Source organism: Ranitomeya imitator, chromosome 5, assembly GCF_032444005.1.
Source record: "Ranitomeya imitator isolate aRanImi1 chromosome 5, aRanImi1.pri, whole genome shotgun sequence".
Classification (NCBI taxonomy): domain Eukaryota; kingdom Metazoa; phylum Chordata; class Amphibia; order Anura; family Dendrobatidae; genus Ranitomeya; species Ranitomeya imitator.
In genome coordinates this window covers 11772455-11795765 of record NC_091286.1, presented here as the reverse complement: position 1 = coordinate 11795765, position 23311 = coordinate 11772455, and the positions used below count along the sequence as shown (strand labels likewise).

The 23311-nt window shown below is 44.0% G+C and overlaps 1 protein-coding gene across 1 annotated transcript in view; it reads right to left on the bottom strand.

Moving 5' to 3' along the window:
* Nucleotides 1–23311, bottom strand: part of DNAH8 (dynein axonemal heavy chain 8) — a 239106-nt gene that overhangs the window by 161328 nt on the left and 54467 nt on the right. Inside the window, exons 13-18 of the mRNA XM_069726468.1 lie at nucleotides 14810–14936; nucleotides 14424–14659; nucleotides 14243–14347; nucleotides 11016–11129; nucleotides 8538–8600; nucleotides 8349–8449 (exon numbers count right to left, since the gene is read on the bottom strand). Of these exons, the coding sequence (XP_069582569.1) occupies nucleotides 8349–8449; nucleotides 8538–8600; nucleotides 11016–11129; nucleotides 14243–14347; nucleotides 14424–14659; nucleotides 14810–14936 (746 nt within the window). The remainder of the gene's footprint in view (nucleotides 1–8348; nucleotides 8450–8537; nucleotides 8601–11015; nucleotides 11130–14242; nucleotides 14348–14423; nucleotides 14660–14809; nucleotides 14937–23311) is intronic.

The window sequence follows — 23311 nt, the reverse complement described above, 5'->3', positions numbered from 1 at the left end:
CTTTGTACTCTCTCTAGTTCCATTATATCCTTCCTGAGCACCGGTGCCCAAAACTGGACACAGTACTCCATTTGCGGTCTAACTAGGGATTTGTACAGAGGCAGTATAATGCTCTCATCATGTGTATCCAGACCTCTTTTAATGCACCCCATGATCCTGTTTGCCTTGGCAGCTGCTGCCTGGCACTGGCTGCTCCAGGTAAGTTTATCATTAACTAGGATCCCCAAGTCCTTCTCCCTGTCAGATTTACCCAGTGGTTTCCCATTCAGTGTGTAATGGTGATATTGATTCCTTCTTCCCATGTGTATAACCTTACATTTATCATTGTTAAACCTCATCTGCCACCTTTCAGCCCAAGTTTCCAACTTATCCAGATCCATCTGTAGCAGAATACTATCGTCTCTTGTATTAACTGCTTTACATAGTTTTGTATCATCTGCAAATATCGATATTTTACTGTGTAAACCTTCTATCAGATCATTAATGAATATGTTGAAGAGAACAGGTCCCAGTTACAGATGACACATTTCCTCTGTATTTTATGAAATTATTCATATATAATGTTGTTTTTTACGTTTTAAAAATGCCAAAAAGCTAAATGAGTCAATGCATGGTTAGTACCTAGTAGCGCCCCCTTTTGAAACTATTACAGCTTGTACACTCTTTTTGTAGCCAGACAAGAGTCTTTCAGTTTTTGTTTGAGGTATTTTCCTCCATTCTTCCTTGGAGAATTACTCCCGTTCTGTGAGATTCCTGTGGTGTCTTCCATCCTCTGCTATTTTGAGGTCTCGCCACAGATTTTCAATGATGATCAGATCAGGGACTGTGAGGGCCATTGTAGGGCCATTGTAAAACCCTCATCCTGCGCCTTTTGAGGTCGTCTAATTTGGATTGTGACGTGTGTTTAGGATTATTATCCATTTGTAGTAGCCATCCTCTTCCTCTTTTTCACCTTCAGCTTTTTTACAGATTATGCTATGTTTGCATCAAGAATTTATCAGGCAGGAGAGGTTTTCTTCTGATGACTTTTCCATGAAGGCCATATTTGTGCAGGTGTCTCTGAACAGTAGAACAATGTACCACAACTCCAGAGTCAGCTAAATCTTTCTGAAGGTCTTTTGCAGTCAAGCGGGGGTTCTGATTTGCCTCTCTAGCAATCCTACGAGCAGCTTTCACTGAAATTTTGCTTGGTCTTCCAGACCTTATCTTGACCTCCACTGTTCCTGGTAACTGACATTTCTTAGTTATAGTTCAAACTGAGGAAAAGGCAACTTGAAAAAGCTTTGCTCTCTTCTTATAACCTTCTCTTGCTTTGTGGATCTCCACCATTCTCAGAGTGCTCTGCGGCTGCTCTGAAGAACCCATGGCTGCTGTTTTTTGGCACAGGGTTAGAGGAGGACGGGTTTTTATAAAGCTGGAAATTTGAATCACCTGGTCTTTCCTTATGATGATAGTGAACAAGTCATAACCCTAACAGGCTAATTAAGGTTTCAGACCTTGATCAAAGTTATCTGTGTCATTTTGACCAGGGGTGACCAAACTTTTACATGCCACTGTACAAGTCTATGGGTGCAGGTTAAACATCGGACTGCACTCGGATGTCATCCCAGTGTAGTTTGATGTACGCACACAGAAACAATGGAGAAGATGGAGGAATTACAAGAGAAGTGGATCACACTGACATGACACTTGGATCAAACTCTGACAATGTCATTACTATAATTGGCCTGATTCTCTACCATGACAGAAGATATGTTAGTGTGAATAAACTCTGAGCATGGTGTCTGTAGGAAATAAACTCTATCTGTATCACGTTGTCTGCATGTTTTTTTTTTTTACCTTTTTAATTCTTTCCTTTCTCCTAAGTGGTGTAGATGTTTTCCACGTTTAGGTCACATTCCCAGGAGGAGCACAAAGTGTACTGCAAAGTAGTTGTAGTACCTCCCTGCAGACGCCATTCACCGCCCATAAATACCACCAGAGTGGAGTGCCTGAATCCATAAGATCCATACAAGGTCACCAAAGGGGTGAGACCTATGATGTTGAATGGGTTAGTATAATTTGCCTATGTCCGCCGCTCCTTCTGATCTTCCATGAGATGTGGTTAGGATTTGTACCACGGGGATCTCCTTCCTATTTATTCTCCATGGCCAACCTTCTCCCATTATATAGCACCACTGCAACAATTTTCCCTTTTTTGGTATCATTGCAAGGGGATCTTTGTCTGTCCTAGAGGTCCTTCTCTCTCCAACTGAATGGCAGGAGGATATTCTCAGGCAGTTTCTCATTTGCTACATGCTTCACAGTTCCTTTGAAAGGTTTATCTTGTGTCAGTGCAGCTTGGGGCCTGCACTATGGCTACTTCTGTGGCTGTTGAAGGCTCCACTTAGATCCTGGTCTGCTAATCCAGCATTGAAAAAGACCTATACACTTTGCAGGAAAGACTCTTTGGAAAATATCTACGTGACATCATCAAGGATGCTGCTGGGAGCAAGAGTAGGAGCGCAAAATTCCAGCCATCTTTGCATTCCTACGGCTCTGAGGAGACAGAAGGTCTTCCCAACCCTCAATCTCCTCTTTTAGGCCTCAATCATCTTTAATAAGTCTGCTGCAGAATCACCACCCTCCACTGCATTAAGGTCTTCCCCCTCTTGCATCACCTTTGCAAATGAGAGGACATTTCTCTACTGCAGAGAGATTTTAATGGCTCACGTTATTCAGATGGGATGGTATGTCTAAGTTCTCATATCAAATCTGCTTATCTGCCCAATGCACATTCTTTCCTTTGTCCCATCCAAAGGCTGGATATTGCAGGCTCTCCTTCTTCTGAGCCATCCACAACTTTCATCCAAGGTGTCATTCAACCCATTACAGGCTCTGAATAATTCCAGGGAAAACAATCTAACCTATCAGTTCCTAAAAAGGCATGATCAGACCCATTCTGACTTGAAGAGACTACCAATTTGTACGAGTCCAAAGATTTTGCATGGATTCGCTGCATCCATGGTGACGTCACTGGAACTAGAAGGATCCCTCTCTGCTGTAGACATTTGTGACTTTGAAGGTTAAATCAGTAGCCGCAGTGATTCCTGCTGATGCAGAATGGGTTAAGTTCTTCTGAAAACTTTGTACTACTTTTAATGCATCATTCGGAGTGGAAGTCTCAATATCAGATCTGACTGACATTATTGCCTCTTTCAATTCAGATTTAAGGCCGGGCATAAAAGCTGCCACAAAAATGATTTACAATGAGAATCCCAGAACTTTAAATACTACCATAAGATGCCCATAGAACTTCTCGGCAGTCCAGGATATATTGGTGCCTTGGGGTTAAGGGGCATAGGGCTTACAGTCAGGAGAAGAGGCTTAATTTCCTGGGGAGAGACCATATTATCTAGCAGGTAGACCCCCTGTCAGTTTCTTCTTACACCACAAAACATCCAGTTTTTTGTCATAGTAATAGACAACTTTCCTTTTTTAACTTACAATATTTCTTTCTACTACAAAACAATATTGTTGCTTTAAACAAAACACAGATCTCCCAGCACGTTCTATACCAAGGGTAGAAAATATAGAGAAACTTAGAACGCAGCTACGTGCCCCCTCCATACCAGAGACACAGATAAGAACATCACAGCTTTCCTCAGCACAGAAAGAAAAAAAAGCAATAGCGCAGCTGTTTGACTTACCCCTCCCATCGGGTAGTTTAGAAATTTCACACAGCAACGGAATACAGCAGTTCTCAGACTTAATTTCTACAAAACCTTCATCGCACAATTCACATGCCAGAACACCTTAGAAAAATCAATGATTGAGAATATTTTCCTCATCTTTAGGCTAACAATATCAGATTCATCACACAAATTCAAAGTCTTCTTTTACTTCCACGGAAACTGATTCTCCTTTAGAGCTAAATATCCTTACTTTAGTCGTGCATAGTACTAGAGCGGCCGTATAGTCTATTCCACTGGGTCTACCTGTCCCCCGCTGGGACAACCCAAAAACACGGTACTCAGTGAAAGGAAGAGGGCGTCTCAGCTTAACCCTCCGGATACCTCTGGAAATATACATATATATCTATATATTCCTGAGTTACGCATCCTACCCAATCTTCGATCACCTCACCGCGCCTGATTCTAACAATGATCAGGAATTCAGGATATTTTGACTAAAAAGAGAATTACAATCACTGGTCAATCCGGGGTGTCTGTCCCTGATGAGGTACGGTTCGAGCACTGGGCTCCCAACGGAACTACACCTCTATATGATTCCACCCAAAATCACCCCACCATCGGGGACAAACCTCAGATCCTCTTTGCAGCAACAAACACAGGAAAACCACACCAAACGGTCAGTCTGGACAGTATAACTGCCAACTTACCATGGTTGTTGTGGGGGATGATCAGTCCCAATTTTCCAGTGCCTGTATCCTGTCCGAGGGTCCTTTGTCTTGTTGTCCTCCAGGGGGAAGAGGCGTTCCTGTTTGGGGCCCAACGTTTCGGGCGCCAACTGTTGAGGGAGGATCTAAATTGATCCTTCACGGTTGACTCAGTGATTTCCAAATTAATCTACAAGGCGTTACCGGCAACTGAAAATGACCAGACGGAGACGTATGCCTCTGTATGGGGGATCGAGCAGATCTCTGGCCCCCGTTTATTGTGTATGACTTTTCATAGTCATAGAAATTATACTTCAACCAATCAGCATAAGAACACGCTCACAGTTCTCAACCTATAAGAATGCAGGAAAAACTTAACCCATGAGGATACAGAAAAAACAGAAACTACAGATATGGTCATGTCTTCTTGGCAGAAAAAAGACATAACAGGTGCCTCAGTCTTGTATAGCGATACACCCCCGAGTCCCCGCCCTGTCTCGAGTTAGAACACTCAAGGTCTTTATGCCAATTATGAACCATAGCCTAGTTGAATAACAAACTTATGAAAAACAAGATAAAATTACTTCATGGTAGCTGTAACCTTTTACCTAATTAAATAACAGAATTTATCTATAACCAACAAGAAAATGGAGTCAAAGCACAAAATGGAGAATCTAGCACAAAATGGAGAATCTTTCATAATTTGTTCCTTCACAACTTGTATCTCCATACACCCATCACACAGTCTCACCAGGGGTTTCTTCATTCCCAGTTCACTGTGTAAGAGGAAGATCAAGATCGGGCATACCTATCTCGCGCTGGTTTTGGACCTACCGGGATTGTCACCCATGTTGCAGGGGGGAAGACTTTCAGACAAGGACAGACCTTTGCATGTGACTACGGTAAGCGGGGCTGGGTTAAAAGGTGCTGTGCGTGGGAAACAGGTCAGAGTCCAGGCAGGAAAGAAAAGTGGACAATTGGGTGCACTAACAACTGTGAAAGCAGAGTTTCCCTTGAGCGCAGGCCGACTTGACAGGTAAACTGCGTACCAGTCTGCTGTAGGTGGACGAGACTGCCAGTTTCCTGCTAACCTCCATGCCAGGAGGTGACTCTCAGTTTAAAGCAGTGACTTTAATGTGCGCGCAGCGCATTGAGAAGCAGGTGACTAGGTCAGAGCCACTTAGCGAGGTACCTGTACACACCGCGGAGCGAGGCTTTGTTTCGGCGGTACTACGTACTGGACTGAGCACAGCGTTTGGCATTCGTGAGTGCAGCTGCGCTCCTCACCTTTCAGAGGCCCATCACCCTTTACGTGGATCGGAACCCAGTCTTCTACAGACACCTCCGAGACTACACATGCCGCTGCGGTCGGTGCCACCGTTGGAGAACCAAGACGCTGCAATCAAGAAAACTGCAGACTGATAAGTTTTATTGCCTTTGTTTCGTCCTATCGAACTGTCGCTCGTTCCTGCCCTAACCCGTCCTAGCTCCCAGTTCTGCCCATCTCCCTTATACACCTCCCGAGTCCTTTCACTCCCTGTGCGGAGTATCCGTGTTGTTAATAAATCTGTTAACTCTTGACCTGCCTCCTGTCCGCGACGACATCTCACGTTCCTGCGATTTCCACAAATGTACTCCCTTTTAGACTAGCGACAGCTTCCGGTGTCTTCACTGAGGAGTTAACTCCCATGAAGGTATTTACTCCACACAAAGGGGTGGCAATCAATCCTAATCTGAATGATCTTTGATAATGGCCTCATCCAAAGATAAGAATTGTTCTGGTTTCCCAATCACCTACAACAGAGCAGAGCGGAAGAGAAGCTGCTGCGGTGTCAATGTGACGTCAGCGGAAGTCAGTGACCCTTCTGTGCCGGCAGAGATCAGCGTTAGGAAAAACAAGCAGATAGTTAGCAATTACCTGCCTGTTAGTTCTTAGGCCCGGAGTAAAAAAAAATTAATAGTCCTGGATAACCCCTTTAAATATCGTTATATTTTGATAGATTGGACTTTTGCGGATGTGACAATACCAAACAGAACTTTTTTTTACTTAATTATCATAAATATTTTTTATTAAACTTTTTCAAAACCTTTTATTTTAGCCTTCTTAGGCTTCTTTCACACTAGCGTCGGAATCTCCCCGTCGCAATGCGTCATGGAGAGATTCCGACGCTAGCGTTAGCTGTATTGCACAATGGAGGCAGCGGATGCATTTTTCCGGCGCATCCGCTGCCCCATTGTAAGGTGCGGGCGGAGTTCCGGCCGCGCATGCGCGGTCGGAAAAAGCGTTCCGTCGGGAGAAAAAAACGTTACATGTAGGGTTTTTTTCTCCCGACGGTCCGCCAAAGCACGACGCATTCGTCGCAAGACGGATGCGAAGTGTGCAAATCCGTCGCAAATGCGTCGTCAATAGAAGTGTATGGGGAAAAAACGCATCCTGCAAGCACTTTTGCAGGATGAGTTTTTTCTGCAAAACGACGCATTGTGACGGATTTAAAAAAACGCTAGTGTGAAAGTACCCTAAGTTAAGCTGAACCTGCGATCGCTCACTAGCTTATTATGTATGCTGCAATACCACAGTATTGTGGAGCTGGTGCTATCAAACGCACCATATGGATATAGTTTTTGAAGTCAATTTTAGGAGTTTGAAGATTTGTCATATACGAGAATCCATTCCTTGCTTTGGCTTCAAAAACTACGTCCCATTGACATGTACAGTACCACAGGGACTGTTCACATGTGGCATTTTAGTCGCAGAAATTCCTGTGAGTGGCCCATTCATGTTAATAGCATTATCAGAATCTTACGCACCTGTGGACGAAATAAGCAGCCAAAAATCACAGTAGCTACAAGCAGTCACCATTTTAGGATTAAGGCCAGAGACACACTAGCATTTAAAACTTAGGTCTGATTTTCATCTAGAAAAGTGGGAAAAGTGTCATGCGAATTACATGCTAGTACAATCCGATTTTTAACACTTTGCATTTGATTTCCATGGGATTTTTAACATGAGCTTTTGCCTAGAGCAATTCTCTACTGTCATTTACACAAAGTTTTCCAAGAAAAATATTCTTCAAGATATATATAGAGAGATTAGATATAAATATATGATTGAGATATATAATCAATGCTTTGCGTGTGTAGTTTACTGTACATGTATTTTTGACTAAAAAAAAAAAAATCTCCAAAAAACGACCCCCAAAAATATATTAACCAGCAGAGGGAAAGTGGACAGCTAGAGGCAGATGTCCATAGCCTGGGAAAGGGGTAATACCCATGGAGCTTCCCAGGCTATTAATATCAGCTCACAGCTGTATACTTAGCCTTCCATGGTTATTAAAATGGGGACACAAAAAAAGACATAGGGTCCCCCTGTAATTAATGACCAGCAAAGGCTAGGAAGACAGCTGTGCGCTGTTATTAATAGCCCAGGAAAGGGCCATGGATATTGGCCCCATCCAAGACTAAAAACATCAGCTTTCGGCCACGCCAGAAATGGGGCATCCATAAGATGCCATAAATCTGGCACTTAGCCTCACTCTTGCCACTTGCCCTGATGTGGTGGCAAGTGGGGTGATAGTTGGGGGGTTATGTCACCTTTGTATTGTCAGGTGACATCAAGCTCAGAGGTCAGTAATAGACAGGCATCTGTAAGACACCCCCATTACTAACTCCATAGTGATATTGTATAAAAACACACACACACATAATAAAGTCCTTTAATTTAAATAATGATCCAGACTCCTTAAATTAATCTACAAATCAAGCAAAAAATGCAGCAATTTTAAAATGCCTCAGAGGCAACACGGTGTACGAAGCCATATTACTATCGTCCTTCTATACGTCTCCATATTTCACTTCTTTTCTGTGTAAATAAGTGTGCCAAAATATGGTTATGCATTACCTGTAATTCAAGAGAACAAAAAATGCAAGGCATCTCAATAATAATTCTAACAAAATAATTCTGCATTACCTCCTCCTATGTAAAATCTCATATTCAGTCACAGGCAGGCCACAAAGCTGTTCTCCAGAAGAATAAGTGACGCATCGTCTCCAAAGTTCATTAAAACGTGTCTGCAGTAATTATTGTGGAAATACAACATTTTAACCAATGTTACAGCAGCCCACAGCTATCCCATTGCTGGAAATACATCCTGCTTACCTGGAATATCTGCAGCCTCGCACTGGCCTCCTGAGAGGTTATACCAGGAACCATTGGTCCTTCCTGGAGAAATAAAAACCAGAATATATACCAAAAGGATGAGTGAAGTCAGCAGGGTGCTAACATGTAAGGAAATGGAACATTACCATAAAGGTCACATGTAATGTGCAAATTAGTAATACGAGTATTTTACAAGACAGCAGCACCCGTGCCATCATCTTGCAACCAAGTGCTTCATCATCACGCAGGGCCCACCTGGAAGGGCCATCACAAGGTAATGAGGCATGTAGTGGAGACGGGGGGTCCAAGTGCCCACAGACGTCCCCTTCGTGGAGTGTGAATTGAGTTGACCTACAATGCATGTGTCAAAAAATGAAGTCACAGGACCTTAAGAAACACTTAAAAAAATGGCCTCCCCTAAATTCTTTGACATTTATATTACCTAAAATGCCTGATAACATGTTATGTTGTTCTATTTCGTATCTTGTCTGTAAGGGATTGTCTTCTTTAGAAGACCCTATACCTTGGGAAGGGTGGGGTCCTGCTCCTGATCCGGGCAGCGGTGCGGCCAGTCTCTGCGGCTCTCCACCATGAGGCCACAGAGGTGCCCACACTGTTTGATGGCTGCTCACATGGATCTGCCCTCTCAGAGAGGATTAGACAGTGCGTTGCACCGGAGCAGAGATATGAATATGTTAATGGTGCATTCTGTGGTCATCACTGGTATCCCCATAGTTTAACAAAATAGAGGCATGGAAGAAAGTGAATGAGGTGGAGACGTGGCCAGGCAACAGTGATGGTATATTCATTGTAGCTAACGGAGATGGGAAACATTGGGCTGTACAAATATCTCCCAAACTATAACGTAAAGATGGAGAGGCCAACCTCTATTGTCCTGATAGGCACTGCTTCCATGCTTAGGACCCCTACATATCAGACATTTATGGTGCTTTCTATATGCATTAAAGTCGCTGTCTTGTGGTGTTAGTCTGAGGTCACTGTCTGTAAATCCTTAGTGTGCGTGCACTGCACACTGTCAGGATTCTCTGGTGTTGCCCATGACAGTGGGTGGTCACATGACTGCAAGTATACAATGTGCATAAACCCAAGTGTGACGACACAGCATTAGATCTTAATTAACCAGACGTCTATTTTCAGCAAGCCAGGAAGAATAGACGGTTATCTATATGCTGAATTTGAATTTATGTGTTTCTTTCTGGTTTGTGAAGAAAATAGACTTTTGTTTTTGGCCTGTAATTACACAAGTTTGTGAAAAGGTAAGCAAGTTGAAGATGAAATGGTCTCTAAAAAATATTGTAATTTTTTAGATTTTAAAAATTCTAAAATGCGAAATGGATCAATACAAAAGTTTGGGCACCCTGCATGGTTAGTACCTAGTAGCGTCCCTTTTTGCAAGTATCCCAGCTTGTAAACACTTTTCGTAGCCGGACAACAGTCTTTCAGTTTGAGGGATTTTCATCCATTTCTTCTTGGAGAATTCCTCCAGTTCTATGAGATTCCCGGTGCGTCTTGTTTCCTCTGCTAATTTTAGGTCTAAACACAGATTTTCAATGATGTTCAGATCAGGAGACTGTGAGGGCCATTGTAAAACCTTCAGTTTGCGCCTTTTGAGGTCGTCTACTGTGAATTGTGACTTGTGTAGGACCATTATCTGTTTGTAGCAGCCATCCTCTTTTTTTCACCTTCAGCTTTTTTACAGATGGTGTTATGTTTGCATCAAGAATTTGGTGAAATTTCATAGAATCTATTCTTCTCTCTACCCGTGAAATATTCCCATTGCCTGGGACACAACCCCAAAGCCTGATTGATCCACACCCATGCTTAATGGTTGGCGTGATGTTCTTTTCCTGAAATTCTGTGCCTTTTTTTCTACACACTTACCTTTGATCATTGTGGCCACAGAGATCTATTTTATCCTCATCGGTCCACAGGACTTGTTTCCACAATGCATCAGCTTATTTAGATGTTCTTTTGCATACTTCTGACCCTGAATTCTATGGTGAGGACAGGATCCAGAGACAAACAACTGGTAACCAACAATTGAGGAGTAGTGGTAATAGGAGCTGCCCAATAAACCCCCTGCTGTCTAGGGATAGGCTGGTGAAGGCAAACCCTGCAGGACACAGCACAGTTAAATTCATGCAGGATCTGGCTAAGCCTCCCTATAGCCAGGTGGAGACTCTCTAGGAGTAGAGCTGGCAGTGAACATGAGGCAGCTTGGGGAGATGGTCTGATGCTGGGGAAGCAGAGCGGTGAACGGTGAGGAGGGTGGTGCTGCAAAGTTGTGCGAGATGCAGGCTTTACACATTCCTCCCATCATTTGATTCATAAAGGACATTTTATGCTTTGCCTCATTTCCCATAGCTTTTTTTATGTAATTCTGAATAAAGCTGGCACATTTTTAGAATGACTAGACTGCAGTATTAATTGTAAAGACACCGTCACGCTCCATCTTACCTTGTCATATTCAGTGTCAAACTCTATCACGTCCCTCTGAAGAATGATTACAGACTGGGAGAGCCGGCTAATAAGATCTGACTGTATACGGCTCAGCTCATCTTGAACAGATACCTAACACAGGACAGATAACTCATCATTGGGCTTAATAGGTGACTACAAATAAAACTGTGCAATCACTGACTATCATGGCTTGTCTGCTTCAGACCACTCATCGGTGTAAATCCAGAATGCAATGCACTGATAGAGGGGGCTCCACAGCCTGGACCGGCTCTGGGGAGCCCGGCTATGCAACTTACTGAATCCTTAATGACTGAATAATAATTTTCTATCTTTTTATACTGGTGTAGACCATTTTTTGGTTGCCATAGCTACAGTGGGGCAAAAAAGTATTTAGTCAGTCAGCAATAGTGCAAGTTCCACCACTTAAAAAGATGAGAGGCGTCTGTAATTTACATCATAGGTAGACCTCAACTATGGGAGACAACCTGAGAAAAAAAAATCCAGAAAATCACATTGTCTGTTTTTTTAACATTTTATTTGCATATTATGGTGGAAAATAAGTATTTGGTCAGAAACAAACAATCAAGATTTCTGGCTCTCACAGACCTGTAACTTCTTCTTTAAGAGTCTCCTCTTTCCTCCACTCATTACCTGTAGTAATGGCACCTGTTTAAACTTGTTATCAGTATAAAAAGACACCTGTGCACACCCTCAAACAGTCTGACTCCAAACTCCACTATGGTGAAGACCAAAGAGCTGTCAAAGGACACCAGAAACAAAATTGTAGCCCTGCACCAGGCTGGGAAGACTGAATCTGCAATAGTCAACCAGCTTGGAGTGAAGAAATCAACAGTGGGAGCAATAATTAGAAAATGGAAGACATACAAGACCACTGATAATCTCCCTCGATCTGGGGCTCCACGCAAAATCCCACCCCGTAGGGTCAGAATGATCACAAGAACGGTGAGCAAAAATCCCAGAACCACGCGGGGGGACCTAGTGAATGAACTGCAGAGAGCTGGGACCAATGTAACAAGACCTACCATAAGTAACACACTACGCCACCATGGACTCAGATCCTGCAGTGCCAGACGCGTCCCACTGCTTAAGCCAGTACATGTCCGGGCCGGTCTGAAGTTTGCTAGAGAGCATTTGGATGATCCAGAGGAGTTTTGGAAGAATGTCCTATGGTCTGATGAAACCAAACTGGAACTGTTTGGTAGAAACACAACTTGTCATGTTTGGAGGAAAAAGAATACTGAGTTGCATCCATCAAACACCATACCTACTGTAAAGCATGGTGGTGGAAACATCATGCTTTGGGGCTGTTTCTCTGCAAAGGGGCCAGGACGACTCATCCGGGTACATGAAAGAATGAATGGGGCCATGTATCGTGAGATTTTGAGTGCAAACCTCCTTCCATCAGCAAGGGCACTTAAGATGAAACGTGGCTGGGTCTTTCAACATGACAATGATCCAAAGCACACCGCCAGGGCAACGAAGGAGTGGCTTCGTAAGAAGCATTTCAAGTTCCTGGAGTGGCCTAGCCAGTCTCCAGATCTCAACCCTATAGAAAACCTTTGGAGGGAGTTGAAAGTCCGTGTTGCCAAGCGAAAAGCGAAAAACATCACTGCTCTAGTGGAGATCTGCATGGAGGAATGGGCCAACATACCAACAACAGTGTGTGGCAACCTTGTGAAGACTTACAGAAAACGTTTGACCTCTGTCATTGCCAACAAAGGATATATTACAAAGTATTGAGATGAAATTTTGTTTCTGACCAAATACTTATTTTCCACCATAATATGCAAATAAAATGTTAAAAAAAACAGACAATGTGATTTTCTGGATTTTTTTTTCTCAGTTTGTCTCCCATAGTTGAGGTCTACCTATGATGTAAATTACAGACGCCTCTCATCTTTTTAAGTGGTGGAACTTGCACTATTGCTGACTGACTAAATACTTTTTTGCCCCACTGTATATGAGGCTCTGGTGTCGGTACACATACATTAATATTAACATTTAGTACATTATTAATTTTCATTATGGCAACAGTGTGCAAGTCATTTCTATACACGCTCGGGGGTCCTCCGAGTATTTTTTAGTGCTCTGAGATTTAGTTTTTCTTGCCGCAGCTGAATGATTTACATCTGTTAGCCAGCTTGATTACATGTGGGGATTCCCTAGCAACCAGGCAACCCCCACATGTACTTATGCTTGCTAACAGAGGTAAATCAATCAGCTGCGGTGCTAAAAACAAAATCTCAGAGCACTAAAAAATACTCGGAGGACCCCCGAGCATGCTCGGGAAATCTCGAGTAACTAGTATATTCGCTCATCACTAGTGGACACGAATGCCTGTAGCAGGGCTGTGCTCTCCCTCCCGTCCGGCCCTACGTAGGTAATGAACGATTCATAGGAGGCATCGTTTTAGCCTCACTACTGGTGATTATTAGGTATATATATTGTGATGTTATCAGATACCTCGGTGTACTACCTTTTGGATAGCTTGGTTAAGGGATCAGCATATTGGTATATTTATTTTTTACATTAGGTTGATTTCAACTTTGAAATATCCTTTTGGATTCATTAGTCTACCACTATTGCTATAATTATCTTGATTCATTGTATTTTTTGTCTATTGAATCCCATATGGATAATACCATATATTACAATTGAATTTATAATATATTAGCTATTCCATAACCTTCATATTGATATACTGATAATATTATTATTGTTCTCATACCCTTTCATACCATTGTGCTAAGATAATGTGTTGTTTCTCTCCTTCTTTATGGAGGTTTTAGTCCTGTCAAATTTAATATCCATTTATTATTTTAATTGATTATCGATAAATATTTATGCTTTAACTTTACATTTGTTGGAATTGCTTCTGGTCTGGTGGCAATGGTGCCACAACAGACACCTTTTTGATATACATTGTTTGAAGTGTCTAACAACTAATTACCTTCTGGACACATAGGTATAACTGCCCTTATCCACAGTAGACTAATGTGTTGCATGGTGTGATCGTGTGTGAGGCTGGCTTTACACCCAGTGGTTGATTTATCACAGTTACTGGCAGTGATCAGCCTCTAATACAAGCAGTAGGTAATATTCTGTATTATAGGGCAAGCCCCTTTCTAGGACGGCGGGAGTACCTAAATTAGTAGTAGTTTTCTGATAAACTATTACCTAATCATTTACATTACAACACTTACTACTTTAGAAACAAGTTTTGTAAAAGAATATCTCAAAGCATCGACAACTTCAGTCTCTTCTGTTGCAACATTAACTTGAAATCTACTTAAGATGGCGTAAGCTTCCTAAAAAAAGAAAGTAATATCGTTACAACGTGATCCGTGAGAAGGAAGTCATCACGCTGAGGTCGGATCTTCTCACCTCCACAGGGCCCATGCCCTGGTCTATACGTATTTCATTCTCTCTGATGATAGTCAGAGCCTTCAGTGCAGACTGCACATCGTCTAAATCAAGAATCGGCCGAGATAATATCTTCATATACTCGCTTATAAACTCGGCAATGCTCGTCATCTTCGTCTTGTATTCTTCGTTCAGATATCTGCATAAGAGCAGTTTCAACGCTTTGGCCTCGGTAATTATGGAGGCTTTAATGGGAGCTAAAATAGAAAGTGATGGGAGTAAAATGACAATTTTCGCTAGATACAACCAAGTATTATGGGATGTTTTCAGCTCAGAACGTATTGCGGCTGATCCTCAGTAAGGAATCCATTTACCAGGATCTACTGCTGGACGATATCAGGACGTACCTGTGCGAAGTTCGATGAATCCTATAGGTATAGCTGAGCTTATGTGACTGATGTCTTGTTCTATCACATCGTAATATACAATTCTTTCTTTGATTTCATCCAGAGTTTGGTTTTCAGTCACATATTCCTGCAGGAAGTAAATGGGTCGATGTGAATCGTCGAGACTAAGAACGTTCAATCTTTAGGCAAAATAGATCACAAGAGTCCAGTAAGTGGTTCCGAGGTGGAAAGTGCTTTGGCATTCATCATTAAACTGTAGCGCCGGCATCCCTGCACACTTCTTAACTACCCAGGCAAGGACACCGACTTATTCACTGCTGTGGCCCCCGTCCTGCACTCCCTTCTCCTTAGGGCACACGTGCCCACGCTCAATTAAAGGGACAGCGTGCGCCATCCTAAAGTGTCCCAGCCAATGACTGGGGGACACGTATTATTTAAGGCACCTCCACCTGACGGGAGGTGCCTGAGAAACATGGCTAGCCTGTTCTTAACATTGCTAGTTGTCAGGTCACCAGTAACCGCCAGTCAGACTGCCCGTACTTGCCTTTTGTCCTTGTATTCCAGACGTGTCCTCCTGCATTTGCCTGCCTGTATATTATTCGTGCCCGCCAAAACTTGCCTGCACCAGCTGTGCCAGTCTGTATACCAGCCATACCTGCCAGCACCAGCCGTATATATCTGCTCCAGTCATGCCAGTCTGTATACCAGCCATGCCAGTCTGTACACCAGCTGTACCTGCCTGAACCAGCCATGCCAATCTGCACACCAGCTGCTCCTGCCTGCACCAGCCATAACAGTCTATATACCAGCTGTACCTGCATGCAGCAGCGTGTATACCATCCATGCCAGTCTGTATATCAGTCATACCTGTCTACACCTGCAGTGTCTCCCAGTGTTCCTGTAATGCCTGCCTGTACTTGTCAAGTCTATCTATTCTTGACAGTTCCATCTTGCTGCCCCTTTCGGGGTCAGCTGCCATGCGTCCGAGGTAAGTCCTGGAATAGCACATGTCGTTCATCGGCAGCCAATTCTAACTCCACCATCCTATCTTTACTATATAATCATCTAATTTCCATCATCCGTTTGTCTGTAACGGAAATCCCGCTTCGCTGGTCGCGCCAGCCGCCCGCGACCAATCAGCAAGGGGCGCAGTCCGGCCGCGAATTGGCGTGGGATTTCAACCACACTCTACGGCCCGGCCGGCTGCGACCAATCAGCGATATTAGCGCGGGATTTATATGTATATATTTTACCTAGAAAATCCGGTGTATTCATTGCATTATTCTTAAATCTTCATAAATAAACTACATACATATTCTAGAATACCCGATGCGTTAGAATCGGGCCACCATCTAGTCAATCATAATCAAGGAGGAGACGATGGGTGGTGGGGTGTTAGATATAAAAGCAAGAGCACCAGCTATTACCAAATTATTCAAAGTAGGAATACGGACTCTCATTGAAGACACCCAGGTTAGTAAATGGACTTATTTTCATGTGAAAAAATATGCAAAAAAGTTTGTATCAGCAAGCCCAGAGACCCATCTGTAGACTGTTTTGGAGTTTTTGCCCTCATCAGTACAGCTTCGAGCTGAGGTGGGGCTCTTCAATGAGCTTCTTTTTCCTTTAACCCAAAGCTTAGTGGACATTATTTCAATACCCTGACTAGGAAACCTATCTGTTTAGTTATACATGTGCTGCTTTTGGCAAGTTCCACCATTCAACATATAATCATCCAGCTACTTTATAGACACTTTGCTGCTGCTTCCAGCACAAATGTGAACACATTTGTTCCTGTGTGACTAGGAGGGGTCGCATTAGTTTATAAATGTTTCTTACACGAGTTGCGTCACAATAGTCCTAAGAGGAAAAAAGAAACAGCGGTGCTATCTAAGCGTAGTGAGTTTGTGTCCAATATTATACAGCGAGAAGCAGTGTAAACTCACCTGGTATAGTTGTGCTGATTGGTGTAGTTGTGCTGATTGGTGTAGTTGTGCTGATTGAGGAACAGCTCCCATTTCAGCTTAGAATCAAATATAAGAGACTGCAGCCATTCCCAGAGAAACAGGAAAAACTGCTTCCTTGATTTGACCATGATAGAAGATCAGAACGAAAACCAGGATCAGCGCTGTCTTGTGATGACCACGTTTGGTAGGTTGTTCCAATGAGCATTTATTCAAAACAAAGATTCATTTTTAAAAGGTTAAAAGCGTTTCAGCTGCACAATAGCCTTCCTCGGATATATGTTAGGAATGTATTTGTCCAACCATATATTCTCTACCAGCAAATAGGGGAAGTAACAGAGGGTAAGGGGCGTGCATATTTAAATTCCTCCTTAGTTTACAAACGTATTTTTACTGTGACGATCTGACAATAATCCTATTTTTACAGAGCAAAAAACAAATTCAAAAACTGAAATTTCCCTGGTTGCTAAGGGGTTAACAAAACTGATGACCTTGAAAACAGGCTACGCAAAAACAATATACGTTTGATGGGGGTGCCAGAAAAAGTGACAATTGCAACCCTGGAGAATTTTTTGAAAAATGGCTCATGTTTACCTTTAGCAAAGATACTCTATCTCCTTTAGTCGCCATAGAGCGAGCACACAGAGTTCCCACCAGGCCTCCACCACCAGGGGCGCCCTTGAGACCCATGTTGATTAAATTGTTGCATTATAAGGACAGGGACACTATTCTCCATAAGGCCAGAATAAAAGAAATCTAAGTTCCCAGATTTCTTGGCTGAAACCCAAAGATGGGTGCAATTCACAGATGTTAAAAGGCGACAGATCACTGAGCTTACCCCATACTATGCTATACGCTGCTCGTCTCAGGGTGGTGGCTTTTGAGGACGTTCACTTCTATGAATCCCCCAAAGATGCCCTACACTGACTGGATGAAAATGAGTGGAAAATAAGGGAGCAAAGGAAGTCGCCTAAATCATTATATACATATAGTTTATGACACCACATAAATAATACCGAAAAGCCTTCCCCTTGGAAAATGACGATGATTGTGGATCCTGGAAAACCAAGTTTACAGGGGAAGATACTTTTCCCTTTTCTTCCTACTCCCTCATTTCTATCACTGTTCCTAATAACACCTGAGACAGAATCTAAAAATCTTCTTTCAGGATGGAGACTTTTTTTTTGTTTAAATAGTTTTTTTTATTGAAAGCAAACATGCACAATACAATTTATGCACTGTCCAGTATTTTACAAAAATTTTAACATTTTCCAAACCCCCAACAATCCCAACCATACCCAAACCTCCCCCTCCCCTGACAGCTCCTTCCCAGTTATACTTTTGTTACCAGTATTGATGGTTCCTTGAGCCATTTGACTCACTTATGTTCGCTTGTTCCTTTGGCACTCTCTTCCTTTCAGAGGCTCTCACTCTCCCATTTCCCATAACTATTCATCCCAGCTCGAGCCACGGAGACCACATTTTGTCAAACGTTTCTATTTTCCCACGTCTTTTATAGACCCCCTTTTCCAGATTGAGACCATGTTTAACATAATTCAGGAATTCACCCCTCGTAGGCGGTTCCTCCTTGATCCAGTTCCTTGCTATTACCTTCCTTGCCATGTATAATAGCCTAGCTATTGCTATCTTCCAGATGTTATCCACTCTAATTTCCTCTACATATCCTAGTATACACACTATCGGATCTCTCGGCACTCTGCATTTATACGCCCCTTCCACACGGCTCATTACCACCAACCAGAAAGCAACCAGTCTTGGACATGTCCACATCATGTGGTATATTCCTGCATTCCCATTCTTACATCTCGGGCATTCAGAGTCAGCACGCAACCCCGCTCTGCACAACACTTCCGGTGATTTATAGACTCTGTGCAAGATGTACAGCTGCGATAGTCTATACGGCTCGCTCAGCGACACTCGTGGAACCGACTCCAACACCGATTCCCAGGTTTCATCCTCCATTGGGCCTAAATCTCTTTCCCATTTCGCTCTCGCTTTTAAAGGGAAGTCTAACAAATATGCATGTAGAAGGTCCTTATAAAGGGTGGTAATTACTCCCCTTGTGGACCCTTCCCCACACACGTATTCCAGAACTATGTCCTCTTGGATCTCAACACCACCGCTCCTGTTTTGAGCTTTAAAAGCATGTTTCATCTGAGCATATTGATACTCCCCAGTCGGTCTCAGTCCAAACTCCCCTTGCAGCTGCGAAAAGGACTTTAATCCTCGTTGTTGAACTATCTGAGCCACCAAGTGGATTCCTTTGGCCCTCCACTCCGTCAGCACTCCAAGGGCCGCAAACTCAACCAAATTATTATTAAACCATATCGGTGTAAATTTAGTCAGCCCCGTAACCCCCCGAATCTGTCGCAGTCTGGTCCATAATTTATATATCAAAAACATAGTTGGGTATAATTTCCCCAATACTCCCAAGGAACCATCCTCCAGACACTGCGCTACCGGTCGTCGGTCTGTCACCCTCTCCATCAAGTGCTGCACCGCACTGGCAGACGCCTCCCGCGCCCAGCCCTTCAAATGCTGGCTCTGGGCTGCAAGAAAGTATAACTCAGGATTGGGTAAAGCCAATCCTCCATCTTCCTTGGGTCGCTGAAGCGTCTCCAGGCGAATACGTGGGTACCGCCTCCCCCATATCAGACTTCTAAATAGAGCATTAATCTGCCGGAATTTCCCACGTGGAATCCAAACTGGCGCGTTATGTAGGACGTAGAGTAATTTGGGCATCAGAACCATTTTAATTAGATTAACCCTCCCCACCACCGATAAGTGCAATTTATTCCATGCATCCACTTTTGCTTTAAGGGCGCCCACGAGAGGTGTCAAATTCCTATACAGAAACTCTGTAACTGGCATCGAGATCCATATTCCCAGGTATCTGAAAAGGGATACCACCCTAAGCCGCCCCTCTCCCAATGGCTCACTTCTGCTCTCCTCCACCCCATCCACCTCAAAGAGGACCGATTTATCCCAGTTTATCCTCAATCCCGATAAGTCTCCAAATTTCCCAACGATCTCGATAGCCCCATTCAAGGCTTCATCCGGGTCCGCTAGGAACAGTAGGATGTCGTCTGCATATAACGCAATCTTCTCCTCAACACTCCCATAACTGAACCCAGGGACTTCATCCGACTGTCGGATCTTGGCGGCCAATGGCTCCACAGCTAAGGCAAACAGAAGGGGCGACAGTGGGCAACCCTGCCTCGTACCTCTGGCCAGCTTTATAGGCTGAGAAAGTTCCCCATTCACTCTAATTCTAGCTGTTGGTAGTGAATATAACAGTTGAGTCCACGCCACAAATTGCGGGCCAATACCCATACATTTCAACACCCGCCAGAGATATCCCCACTCCACACTGTCAAACGCCTTATGGGCGTCCAAGGATGCAATAACCCTTCGGCCACAATTGTCAGACTTCAGCTGCAGGTTCATATGCAGCCTCCGCAGATTAACCGCTGTAGATCTGTCAGGCATAAAACCAGACTGATCCGGATGCACAAGGTTAGTAATGACACTAGACAGACGGGTAGCTAACACCTTGGCCAAGAGCTTGACATCAATGGTTAACAGAGAGATTGGCCGATATGACTCAGGCTTCCCCAGATCCTTATCCTCCTTCGGAATAACCACTATAATAGCCTCCCTCATAGATGCTGGGAGATACCCTTTACATCCAGCCTCCTCCAGTACTAACTTTAATCTGGGAATCAGCACTTCCTCCAAACTTTTATAGATTTCGGCTGGTAACCCATCAACCCCAGGTGCCTTCCCATTGGCCATAGACTTCAGCGCCCGACTCAGTTCCTCCTCGGTGATAGGGGCATCGAGGCTCACCCTATCCTCCTCACTCAATTTCGGAAGACCCAGACTCTCAAGGAAAGTCTCCGTATCTCCGGCTGACTCATTGACCCTGGAGGAATATAGGTCCGCGTAAAAGTCCGCAAAGACCTTTATAATATCAGGTGTTTCAGATACCCTGCTCCCCCCATCCGAAACCAACGAGTGTACATATGAGGTACTACGCTGAGCCGCGGCTACCACCGATAGCATGTGTCCCACTGTTTCTCCCTCCTGAAAATAAGCCACCCTCTGAAACTCCCGCTTCCTTTCAGCTTTTCCCAGCAGAATCTTTTCCATACAATTTTGCGCTGTTCTCAACCTTTTCTCTGCCTCGGAGGTCCCCAGTACTACCATCTCGTCCTCCGCGGCTTTCAACTCTTCCAATGCCACTCTCTCCGCTTCCCTTGTCCTCCTCTTACACCTACTAATGTCTCTAAAAAGTAGCCCTCTCAGATACGCTTTCATTGCATCCCAAACAGTCAGAGCATCAGTACTCCCATCATTTAACGCAAAGAATTCCGTCACCTCCTTCCCTATACCGTCCAAGTCAATACTCTGTAACCAGTTAGGGTGGATCTTCCATTCTCTCCCGCTTGTAGTCCGTGTCCCCAACAACCTAATCTCCACCTCAATTGGACTATGATCCGAAAGGGCCCTCGGCAGATAACGCACCTCCCCCACCATTGTGTCCAACAGGCGGTTACCCAGTGCCATATCAATTCTGGATAGCGTAGCATGAGCCGGCGAATAGCACGAGTATCCTCTCTCCCCAACATGTCTGACTCTCCATAGATCAATCATGCCTAATTCACGCACATAGGTTCCAAATGTTGTAGTGTGCCCCTCCGACCTATTCTGGGCGTTCTTATTTTTATCCCAAAAGTCATCGCATATATTGTTCAAATCCCCAATAATTAAGAGTGGCAGTGGTTCCCATCGTTCCACCCTCTCCAATACCTCCCTGATCTTCTTACTTGAATATGGAGGTGGAATATACATTGCCGCAACACACAATCTCACTCCATACAATATACATTGTATCACCACATACTGACCCTCAGCATCCACGCATACTTTCACCTCTTCATACTGCACTCCCACCGGCACCAACACTGACACACCTCTTGAGTACGTCGAGAAGGTAGAGTGATACCCTTTCTGTATCCAACGTCTATTTAGTACGTCCACTTTCTCCTGTATCAAGTGCGTCTCTAGCAAGCATATCATAGAAGCCCGTTGATCCTTCGCATACTGCAAGCTCGCAGCTCTCCTAGACTTATCCGCCAGGCCTCTCACATTCCAGCTCAATATCTTAAAGCGGTCCCCTATTATGTGACTCATCATCCTTAGTTATGTCAATACTCCCGGTTCTGAGCTGTCTAACTTCCCTCCCCACCCTCACCCCTCCCCCCCCTCCCCCACACCCCCCAATATTATACATTCTGCCTCTTATCAAGAGTGGGGCACCATCACCCGTTGCAAACACTCTTGCTAAACCTTCTCTTTCCGCCTCCCGCTACCGTTTATAACAGAATTCGGCGCAATTCTTAGAAGAACAGTATAATTAAACCTGTATTATATTACAACTGCAAGAACTAAATAAACTTTTTAGTACGCTGCACACCCTTCCTCCCTCATATTTCACCGCCGCACCAGCTCTCCCAGTGCGTTCCCTGAGTAATACCCAACTCCACCCTTCAACCTTCACATTTCAATTACCAGTGTACTGTCAGTCAATCTCTTTTTTTCCCCTTTTTGAAAGAATTAAGATACCTCCCGACCAACCCGCCCCACATTTTCAATCTCCTTTCCCTTTAAGTTTTTTAGCGTTAAGATCTATCCACTGGGTAGCGTCCTCCGGCGTCTGGAAAAAGTGAATCTTATCCATCGCTACCACTCTCAGTCGTGCCGGAAACATCATGGAGTATTGCACTCCCAGTTCTCTCAGCCGTCTCTTGATACCCGTGAACATCATCCGTTGTTTCTGTACCAGGGCGGAATAGTCGGGGTAAATAGCGATTCTTTGACCTCCAATTGTCAGATCCGTCATGTCCCTAGCCTTCCTCAGGATAATGTCTCTGTCTCTGTAGTTTAGGATTTTGGCAAGCATGGTACGGGGACTTGCTCCAGGGACAGGTGGTTTCGGTGGGACCCTGTGGGCTCTTTCTACCGCAAATACTTTTGTCAGTGCTGCATCACCAAAAGTCTCAAGGAGCCAGCTTTCAATATACTCCGTGGGATTCCTCCCCTCAGTTTTTTCAGGGACACCCACTATGCGAATGTTATTTCTTCTGGACCTATTCTCCAGATCCTCATTTTTCGCAGCTAGCTCCGATATTGTTTGAGCAAACTTCCTCTCCGCTTTCTGCAGCTGCACTATATGGTCTTCTGCCGTGCTCACTCTTTCCTCCACAGCCCCCACACGTTTGTCAATCTTCTGCAGGGCTGCATTTATCTGGGCTGTATCCCCTTTAACCTCCTGTATCTGCTGGGTCAGGGATTGTTTGCAGGATGATACCAGTGCAAAGACATCTCTAAGGGTGGGCTCTGCTCCTGACTCCTTATCTTCAGGTCCCCCTACTACCACCGCCATGTCACCATCCCTGCTCCCCTGCTGTACCTCCTGCTCCTCTGCTGGGCTTTCCTCCTCTCCTTCTGTGTC